Source organism: Lipotes vexillifer, unplaced genomic scaffold (genome assembly GCF_000442215.2).
Source record: "Lipotes vexillifer unplaced genomic scaffold, Lipotes_vexillifer_v1.1 scaffold34, whole genome shotgun sequence".
NCBI classification, from domain to species: Eukaryota; Metazoa; Chordata; class Mammalia; order Artiodactyla; family Lipotidae; genus Lipotes; species Lipotes vexillifer.
The window spans coordinates 874,781-885,033 of NW_006776832.1; the positions used below are offsets into that span (position 1 = coordinate 874,781).

General features: G+C 38.2%; 1 protein-coding gene across 4 annotated transcripts; it reads right to left on the reverse strand.

Moving 5' to 3' along the window:
- Nucleotides 1-1,558: 1,558 nt before the first annotated feature.
- Nucleotides 1,559-7,829, reverse strand: SPP1 (secreted phosphoprotein 1). Of its 4 annotated transcripts, XM_007450681.1 has the most exons (6): nucleotides 7,776-7,829; nucleotides 7,625-7,663; nucleotides 5,184-5,264; nucleotides 4,856-4,894; nucleotides 2,904-3,194; nucleotides 1,559-1,945 (listed from the first exon to the last, which is right to left on the reverse strand). In XM_007450681.1, the coding sequence occupies exons 1-6, from the start codon at nucleotides 7,827-7,829 to the stop codon at nucleotides 1,559-1,561; spliced, it is 891 nt and encodes a 296-aa protein (XP_007450743.1). The 4 variants fall into 4 exon arrangements, with proteins under 4 accessions (XP_007450743.1, XP_007450745.1, XP_007450744.1 ...); XM_007450683.1 differs by lacking the exon at nucleotides 5,184-5,264; XM_007450682.1 differs by lacking the exon at nucleotides 4,856-4,894.
- Nucleotides 7,830-10,253: the final 2,424 nt, after the last annotated feature.

Here is a 10,253-nt window from a genome sequence, read left to right on the forward strand (position 1 = left end):
TTCATGATTAGCAAAGTTAATTTTGGTAAATTGTATTTTCCTAGGAAATAATCTGATTCATCTAGGTTTTCCGTTTAACTTGTACTGAGTTGTGCAAAATATTATAAGTTGCTTCTGATTTGTAAAACTTCCTCATGTCCTTGGTGATCTCGTTGTTTTTATTTCTTATTTGTGCTTTCTACCCTTCTTCCTTTATTGGGTTAGCTAGTGGTTTATCTGTGGTGCTGATTTTTTTTTTAACAAAGAACCAGCATTTTGATTTATTAATTTCTACTATTTTTTCTGTTCCCTATTACTTTTAACTTTATTATTTCCTTCCCTGTGTTTTCTTTTGCTTTACTTTGTTGCTCTTTTCTAATTTTTAAGATGGCAACTCAATATCCTTATTTTCATTCTTTTATTGTTGCTGCAAGAATTTAAGGCTATGGATTTTCTGTGATCCCTGGTTTAACTGTACTCTATTGAGTTTATGTTTTCATTAGAACTATTTTTTAGAAATTCTGCAATTAAAAATTTTCCCCTTTTGTCCCAAGAGTTGTTTAATAGAGAATTTTTAGATTTCCAATGAGATTTCTAGCTTTAAGAAGAGCAGAGGAGTAAGGCATAGAAATAAGGCACTTGCTCCACTTCAGGCTTCCAGAACCTTTAGTTTTGAATGAAGTTGAAAATTTTGATTATTAGCTTTTAGGTTTTTTTCAGTACAAAGGGACTATTTGTTTATTATCTACAAGTGATCAGAACAGCTATGGGACTTACCAAGTTGTAAGCCAAGGGCAAGAAAGCATAAATTCACTGAGAAAATGAATGGAGAATGGTAAAAACCAATAAAATTGATTTGTGATTGCATCTAAGCTTTCATTAGCTTTTACATCAGCTTTGTGAAAATTAGAAAAAGTTTGCTCTCACTCAGTGGAAGTGGCCTACAGAGCCCTGCAGAGTTGGAGGAGTTCTGGCTGAATATCAACCTCCACTCTGGCTCCTTTAGCTCAACCAGGGGCTGTATGTTTGATCCAGAAGGTCTTAGATTGCTGTCTACTAAGTCCAGCACATTAATTAAAATGATTACAGGTATTAATTACTAGGCAACTGTAGGGAATCAAATAAGAAATGCAGTTGACACCACCAAACTCTCATTACATTCGAGATATAAGATTTATTCACACCAACAAAAATAATCACAACAAAATATAAACTAATTTAAAAAACAAAAGATCATAGTGACATGAAATTTTATATTCTCAAGTGTGTAAAAGTTTTTTTTTGCTTCTACATAAACTTCTTTTCATAAAAGGGTAGCAAACATTAAAATGCAATGATGGTTTGCATTTCTTATGTGGAAAGAACATAGGCTAAACCCTGAAGCTTTTAGTGTACAAGGGTGTTACCATCAAGTCACACACTAAACTAATGATCAAAACCATGATCTGTTTCCAGATCCACACACACATATATTCACCAACTAAGTAGAGAAATAAGCATTTCATATTCTGTCCCACTCTGCTATAATGTATTTTTTCTTTTTACTAAAAGCAAAGTAGGAAACTGTATTTTTCTCCTTTTAATTGACCTCAGAAGAGGCGCTATCCAATTCATGAGAAACGCGGAATTTCAGGTGTTTGTCTTCTTCACTCTTAAGGTCTGGGACTAGCTTGTCTTCGCGGCTATGGAATTCTTGGCTGACTTTGGAATTATCCTGACTCTCAATCACATCGGAATGCTCCTTGCTGTCATCCTCGGCTTTCAGCTTGAATTCTTTGGAATGCTCGTGGCTGTGGGTTTCCATACTGCGGTCATCCGGCTGACTCGTCTCCTGACTGTCCTTCCCATGGCTGTCCCAGTCAGAAGCCCTGTGGAGGCGCTGGGCAACCAGGATGGCCTTGGGTGCATCACCCACCTCCTCGCTCTCCACGTGTGATGTGACGTCCTCCTCTGTGGCATCTGGATACTGAATCATAGCACAAACAGGAGAATTCAACAAACAGCCAGAGATGGGAACACTGTAATTTTCTTCTGCTTTTTTAACTTTCAGGTCAATGTATTCTCTAAAAATGTCTAAATTTGGCTGAAGCAAAAAAATAATACTAGCATGTTACTATTTTTCAAACCAAGTCCTTTCATTACGTTATCTCCTTTAGCTTAATAGGTACATCAGTGTTGTACGAGAGGAAACCCATGAGGAAGGTCTCATTATCTGTTTTACATAAAAGGAAAATGAAGCGAAAGTTAAAAGTAAAGGGACTAGTACATGGCAGGGCTATGTGCTAAATCCAGATCCTTTTTTAATTTAAAAAAGCGAATAGAGGGCTTCCCCGGAGGCGCAGTGGTGAAGAGTCCGCCTGCCAGTGCAGGGGACATGGGTTCGAGCCCTGGGCAGGGAAGATCCCACATGCCGTGGAGCAACGAAGCCCGTGTGCCACAGCTAGTGAGCCTGCACCCTAGAGCCCGCGAGCCACAACTACTGAGCCCGTGCGCCACAACTACTGAAGCCCACGTGCCTACAGCCCGTGCTCTGCAACAATAGAAGCCACTGCAACGAGAAGCCTGCACACTGCAACGAAGAGTAGCCCCTGCTCGCCGCAACTAGAGAAAGCCTATGCGCAGCAACAAAGACCTGACACAGCCAAAAATAAATCAATTTAAAAAATAAATAAATAAAAAAAACAAATAGAATAAGTGCTTTATAACCAGGATTTGGAAAAATAGCATTGTGATTGAGAGACGAAATTAGGGAGAAATTATGTGGACTTTAATACAAAAACCAGTAAGTGGGAAAAGGTTTTGTATTCAGTGATCATAAAGTAATAATACTTGCTGAATGAATGAACAAATGAGCATGCAGACCCTTGTTCCCTAGAATTGGGCTCTACTCATAACCATCTCATGTGTCTTGTTCAAGGATTTACCTGGACTTCAGATCTGTGGAACATCTTTTTCGACCTCAGTCCATAAGCCACACTATCACCTCGGCCTTCGTATGTGTCTCCGGTCGGGACAGGTGGAGTGAAAACGGAGGTTGCTGGAACGTCAGTGGGAAAATCAGTGACCACTTCATCAGATTCATCAGAATGGTGAGACTCATCGGAATGGTCAGCGTCTTTGGAGTCATTTGCGTCAGTGTCCTGGCTGTCTCCATCCTCTTCGTCATCCACAGTGTCTGTGTGCTCAGGGCTTTCATTGGACTTACTCGGGAGGGTCTAAAAATCAAGATGGCCGGAAAAATTGGTGTAAGGGTTTTTATTTTCCTTGAGTCTTTATGGTGCCTTAGTCTTTTACTATATTTAGTTTCAGAATCTTTTTTTTTTAAGTCTTATTGAATTTGTTACAATATTGCTTCTGTTTTATGTTTTGGTGTTTTGGCCATGAGGCACATGGGACCCCAGCTCCCTGACCAGGGATTGAACCCGTACCCCCTGCCTTGGAAGGCGAAGTCTTAACCACCAGACTGCCAAGGATATCCCAGTTTCAGAATCTTTGTATTCACAACAAAGCACTCAATGGCTTTTAAGAGCTAAAGTGAGCATCTTCCAATTTCCCTTTTAACACAAGGATAAATGGAATCCTATTCTGAGGCATTTTTCTTGCTTTTTCATGAACATTATTTTCAAGCCAAATGTATGAGTTATAAATTTATATCAATAACATGTTTTTCCTTGTTCATTTTAGACACTATTTAATTTACCAAATTCAATAATGCAGGAAATACAGGTACATAATTGTGAGATTGTTTTTTTCTATAACAATTCTCAGGAGATCAGAGCATCCGTGTATTAATGCTCACCCCCCAAACCTAAAACTCCTCCCTATTAGCCTGGATAATCAAAAGGCGACTTTGTTATCCATGTGTATAAACTGCAGGTCAATTAACCAGTTAATGTCTATTACACTTCTGATTGCAAATATATTGGGTCATTTATCTAACTTTCCTTAATAGAAATTCTTAGCATCTTCAAATAGAATCTTAAGGAAAACAAATTTAAGTTATCCCTTTGCTTAGCAAATATATTAATAATTCCAATAAAAAGAATAGTTATTGGGCTTCCCTGGTGGCGCAGTGGTTGAGAGTCCGCCTGCCGATACAGGGAACACGGGTACGTGCCCCGGTCTGGGAAGATCCCACATGCCGCGGAGCGGCTGGGCCCATGAGCCATGGCCGCTGAGCTTGCGCATGCTTTGGTAGGCATTAATTATATGCTTACCAGATATTAGATGACAGCAACAAAATATCTTAAATAAATTGCAAGAGGCTTAGTATTTCAAACAGACATTAGTAAACACTTCCTGCCACACTAAACTTATTTGAAACCTGGTATTTCTGACATTTAGTAAACACTTGTGTTTTTTGTGAGCAAGTTTTAGACAGGAAAATTTTTTTTCTTTCTTTTTTTTTTATGGTTGGCTGAGCTCATGTTAGGAAGGGAGGGTGGGCCTCAAGATGGTGGGTCTCCAGGTTTTGAGGAGAAAGTTCCTAGTTCCTATTGTTCCCTTGGATGGTGGTGGCAGATTCACTCAGAGAAATGAGACAAATATGAATCGGGCTACCAGGAGCCCATCCCATAATATTTCTCCCATACCCGCACCTCCACTCCACTAAGTAAAGGCTCTACTTCCACCATCCCTGACCTAGAGCCCACCATACTGTTGGCCCAGTATAATCAGGTCTGCAGAAAGTTCAAGGCTTTGGGTAGGGGTGTGATGCGCCCCTGGAATTTCAGGCCAGTGGATAGACAGGGCATTTACTGGAGAATTTTAATGGAATTTTGCCAGAATTGAACCCAGGCAATGTCACCAGGAGAAAGAGTTGCTTCCTTAGTTCCTCCAAGACATGATGGACCTTGGATTCAAAGTGGAACCTCACCTCTTGCTTGTTATCAGTTTCCTCAGAGGACACAGTATTCTGAAGAAGGAAGGGTACAAATCAGTGTACATCATACTCTCTTAACTTTTTTATTCAAAAGTTAGCCTTTTCCATACAAAGCAGGTCTTATTTTTTAGCCTCATTGGTGGATGGCTTAAGCGGGAAGACAATATGACAGATCAATTGGTGTCCTAAGTTCACGTTTACCAACAGGCAGGAAAGATCCATTTAACAAGCCCCAATGGCCTGCTCGGTGGCTATTTTTTGTGGTGGTTCTTCTTTAATTGTGAGAATTTTAATATTTAGAGTTCATTAAAATTAAAAATACCTGTGGTTCTAGGAAAGTCTGCTTCTGAGATGGGTCAGGCTTTAGCCATGTGGCTATAGCATCTGGGTATTTGTTGTAAAGCTACAAAAAAGAGTTGCATATTTGTCATTATTAAGAGAAAGAAACAGGGATCTCTAAGTGATAAGCTGAAAAAACAACTATACTTCCCCGATCTTGATGGATAAGCATAATATGCATTATTCAGTCAACTAGAGCCTGAGCTATGTCTTTCATAATTTATTCTTTCTGGTAGAGTCATTTAACAAACCCTTACATAGCACTTATTGTGAGGCAGGCACACTTTCAAAGTACTTTACAAATACTAATTCATTTAATCCTGGGATAGGTATCAGTATTATTACTCCCATTTTACAGATCAGGAGAAACTCAGCCACAATGAAGTTAAATGATAGTAAGTGGCAGAGCCAGGGTTCAAATCCAGTGGCTCTTCACACTGATGATATACTGTGCTTTTCCGTTCTATGTTCGTTAGCTGAAATTCCTCTCAGATGAAATACAGCTAAAGCAGAGGTGCCCTTAATTTGTGTTGATCTTCCTTGTTTCCTGTCTCTGTGGAACAAGGGGAAACTCTCTAAGGCTGTGCTGTCCAGTATGCCATTCTCTAGCCATGAAACGCGTGGCTATTCAAATTTAAGTTAATTGAAAAAAATTCAGTTCCTCGGTTGCACTAGCTACCTTTCGAGTGTTCAGTAGTCACATGTGTCTAGTGGCTACCTTAGTGGGCAGTGCAGAAATATAATATCAACACCACTGCATAAAAGTTCTATTGCTTTAAGCTGCCAAAGACATGAATGGAATGGCCTCTCACTTAGCCAGGTCATTCATCTGGAAAATGATAATAATATGCTAATGCGGAGGAGTGGAACTTGCTCTGAGTAAGTGTCATCTGGTGGGCTGTACGGCCCGGGGCGATCACTTCACATCTCTGTCGAGGGGAAAAGTTACCCTGGGGGTTCCAGGAACCCCTTCAGAGCCGCGCGGGAGGGAAGCCAGTCGGCGCCACTTTGGGTTTCCCCGTGGTTGGCTCGAGCCAGAGGGGCTTCAAACTGGGCTTCTATGACAGTTTTTGCTGAACGAATGGGTTCCTTGACTAAAAAATGTGAAAACTACTAGTCGAGATGAGTTCAAAGTTTCCCTTTTGTTTTCTTTAAAATATATATATTTATGTAAATATTATACAGATAAATGTTATGATTGATTACATTTAGTATACATATTTATTCTGATGATACCTGTAATACAGGCTCTATCTGTATTTATAAGGTAAATTTATAATTTTTGAAAATTAATATGAAGAACAAATAGATAAGAAAAACAAACTAAAATCTACCCAGTAGTCATATCACTCATAGATAACCGGTGTTCATCTTCAGGGGTGTCTCTTTATAGGCTTGCCATATTTCCTGCTAGCTCTAGATTTCTGGGATTCTAGAAGGTTGAGCTCTTCACTTATCTCCTAAATAACATTTAACCACTTATACTGCCGTGGCTTCCTGTGCCATATTTTATTCTATTAAAAAGGCGCTAATTCTTGCCTCAAAAAGTGTGATCACTGTTTTCTCTGGAAATGTTAATTTTCTGGCTTATTGTTGTGATTCAATACTTGCGTTCTTAAATCACTTGGAAAACAGACACACTTACTTATACCCACTTGCACACCCGAACACAAGCAGCAGTACTTCTCCTAACATCTCCATTAAGCAAATCTAACTGCAGTGACCCCAGGCAGCTCTATATTGGCCTTTATTCTGTTTATCTGGAATTGAACTCTGTGTGCCTTTTTGTCCAAGCTCCTTGGGACAATGCCCGTTTGTTGTTTGGCTGGCATGCTTTCACCCTGTGGAGGGGCAGGTACATCTACGGTGCTGGTTGAATAATTATAATAAAGAATTTGATTTGGTCTTATGTTTGTCTAGAAAAATGTGATCTAAAGTCATCTGATAAGCACAATAGATACAAACGGCATAAACAGACTTTCTTTTTATAATGGGCTCCTTAGCAAATATCTTAGGAGATATTGTGAATATTACGGTTATGCCAACTCTCCAATATGTGAGGTGAATTTTAAACTTAGCTTGCCACTAAGTAAAGCAAAAGATGGAATTTTTTACTTCTAGTACAGTATGTTGACTCATGGAAACAAAAAGTCACACAACTTCATAGAACTCATTTTACATAAATGATAGGCCTAGAGCATCATTTTATTATGTTAAAAAATCTAGTTTGGTTTTAAGAGACTATATTAATTAAAACCAGTTCTGTGCTTGGTACTGGCCTAGAACCATAGCAGGCACTCAATAAATACTTATAAGTTATTTTGTTTGACTATGAAAATAAGTAAAATTGCCATACGTTTGTAGCACATCTTGCAGCAGTTGCAAAAATAATTTAACTATGTGATAAACCTAAAAGATGCTCACCTGCTTTTCCTCAGAGCTGCCAGAATCAGTCTGTTTAACCTTTGAAACAGAGAAGGTGAAGAAAGATTACAGTGTGAACGTGTTCCTAGCACCTTGAAACACACAATTCATTTATTTTGAGGAATTTTCTTTAAGATTCAGCTGTACTCACTGGAAGAGCAGAGACGATGCCCAAGAGGCAGAAGCAAATGACTGCAGTTCTCATCGTAATGAATGTTCCTGCAAAATATTTTGTAAGAAATATTTGATCTTTTCCTAGGTTAAAACAGTGATGCTTTTTTAGGCTGCCACATTACAAAATCGTCACAAATAAATATATATTTTCTGTAGAAATACTCTCTACTTCTTAGAGGAAAATTTTCTTCTTAATATTATAATCTTTTATAAGTTAGTATTTGTTATGCCACCTCCTCTATTCTCCATCTCTTCCTATTAGGCAAGGAGAGAGGAATTTTACAAGTCTATATTTATTCAACTTTAAAATTCAGAGTTTCAGAGATTATGCCGTTGCTACCTCATGTCACCAGCCATCTAAACCTAAAAACAGATCAACAGTAATTGAGTTCAAATAATAAGCTGGAATGGGCATTTTTTTTCATTTTAAATATATTTTATTTTAAATATTTTAAAAATATTTATTTTTCAGAGAAGAAAAACTCAAAGAGAAAGAGAGAAAATAAAGGTGTGAAATAAACTTGCTTTCTCCGTTTTCCAGCATGCATTTCAAATGTGATTTTCAACTTAAATTATTTAAAAGGTGTTACTTAGGTGAAATGAAGCTATCTCTAAAGTTAGTAATTTAAGTAAGGTATTCTAGAAATTGGAAACAAAAAAGAAAAACACTGAAAACAGTCAACAGCTTTCCTATTTGTAAGTCTAAATAGTGTCATACAGGTATTTTGGATAAATTTTAATAGCTAAATACAGAGGTGAAAATATTCAGAAAGGTTTTTTTCCTTGAAAACAGGATAAGTCAAATCATTAAATAATTAGCATTATCATTTGTTTACATTAGCACTAAAAATCATTTTCCTTTTAAATATCTCCACAATCATCTATCCATTTAAAATGATGTAGATATAATCATTCCAAAGGGGCATAGACATTTCCTTTTTTTTCTGATGGCAAGAAGCTGTTTCAGTTCTTTTGAGGATGGCGTGGAAATATTTTTAAGTTTTCTATTCGACTGTCTTTCAAAATAGCCGGCTGCCTTTCCTGCAGGAGATCTGCCCTGGATCTGGCATGCTTATTCCAAAGACTAGGACCGTTTAGGTCTGATTAACACCTTTTACTGTTAAACTCTTTTGCTTACAGCTTGACCTTCCCCATGAAATGAAACAGTGCATACATAGGACAGCAAGCAAGTAGCAAACTGCAGCCTTACCTTGGTCTGCGGTGGCTAAGAAGAGCCCGGTCCCAGGCGGTGCTGATGCTGTGCTCAGGGCTGCACTCTGGCCTCTTCCTCTCCCTGCTGTTGACAACCAGGACGTCTCAGAATTTAAAGGCTGCTTCAGACGTTCTCCACCAACACAGGGGGTGGAGAGATGTGTCATGAGGTTTTTTTGCCACTGCCCAACCCACTTGCTCCTACACTTCCCCCTCTGGTTTTGTGGTTACAAAACAAACACATGCACACACACACACACACACACACACACAAACTACTCTGCAGTTAAAACATTACTTAGGCACAATATCATTAACTAGCTTTTTCGTTTATAGGATTGGCTCTCAGCGTCCTGGAAGGACATGGAGGGGGTCCCATAAAAAGGGAGGGAGGGAAATGACTAGTTCTTACAAAGACTCTAGAATTTCTGAATTAGAATAAAAATATAATCTCAATCAGTCTTAAATAAAATTAAATACAATGGATTTTTGTTTCTTTTGGTTTAAATAACAGATGAAGGTAATGTATGCAACCAAATTTGCCTCACAATTATACTTATTTAAGAGCTATCAGGCTATTGTTCAGATACATACAAAGAATTCAGAAACCCTTCCTCCATTTTTACTTAAGCTCTGTTGTGTGGTTTCAAGTGTGTAGCAGCCTGTCATTTAAACAAATGGCATTAGTAACATTAAAATCCACGTTCACGCTCATTAAATTGGATTTACACTGACCTTTCAAGGACGTAGATTTTTGTCGCCCTGTTTGAATTGTTTGGAAGTGATGGATCTGCTAATTGCTGTATAAAATAGAAGAAAGGTAATTTATTCTCAGTGCGGCAGAAGTAAAGCAGTTTCTGACTGAGAGCAGGGTTACTGCTGGCAAGTGCTGCTTCAGGAGCCAGAGTGTGGCTCTGAGTTCCACTCTGCCACTGATTAGCTGTGAGACCTTGGGCAAATCACTTAGCCTATCTATACCTGTTTTCATCTGTCAAATGCACAGTTCGTGGGCGTTTTGAGAGGTTTAAGTGAATTAGTATGTGTAAAACTAAAAATACTTGGCACGTGTATGCAAATACCCTGCCTATTTTAACCAGTGTATGTGTGTTAACTATTATTAAGATTTTTAGGAGGAGCAGGTAGTCATGATTTGTAATACCTTTAAATGGAATAGGTTATTGGAATGAGATCAGATGTAAGAATTTTTTTTTTTTTTTTTTTTTTTTTTTTTTTTTTTTTTTGT

Coding starts and splice junctions, on each gene's coding strand:
- SPP1 (XM_007450681.1), bottom strand. CDS start 7,829: ATGAGAACTGCAGTCATTTGCTTCTGCCTCTTGGGCATCGTCTCTGCT. Junction 7,664..7,775: donor GCATCGTCTCTGCTCTTCCA/GTGAGTACAGCT, acceptor TCTGTTTCAAAG/GTTAAACAGACTGATTCTGG. Junction 4,895..5,183: donor AGACTTTCCTAGAACCACAG/GTATTTTTAATT, acceptor TTCCTTCTTCAG/AATACTGTGTCCTCTGAGGA.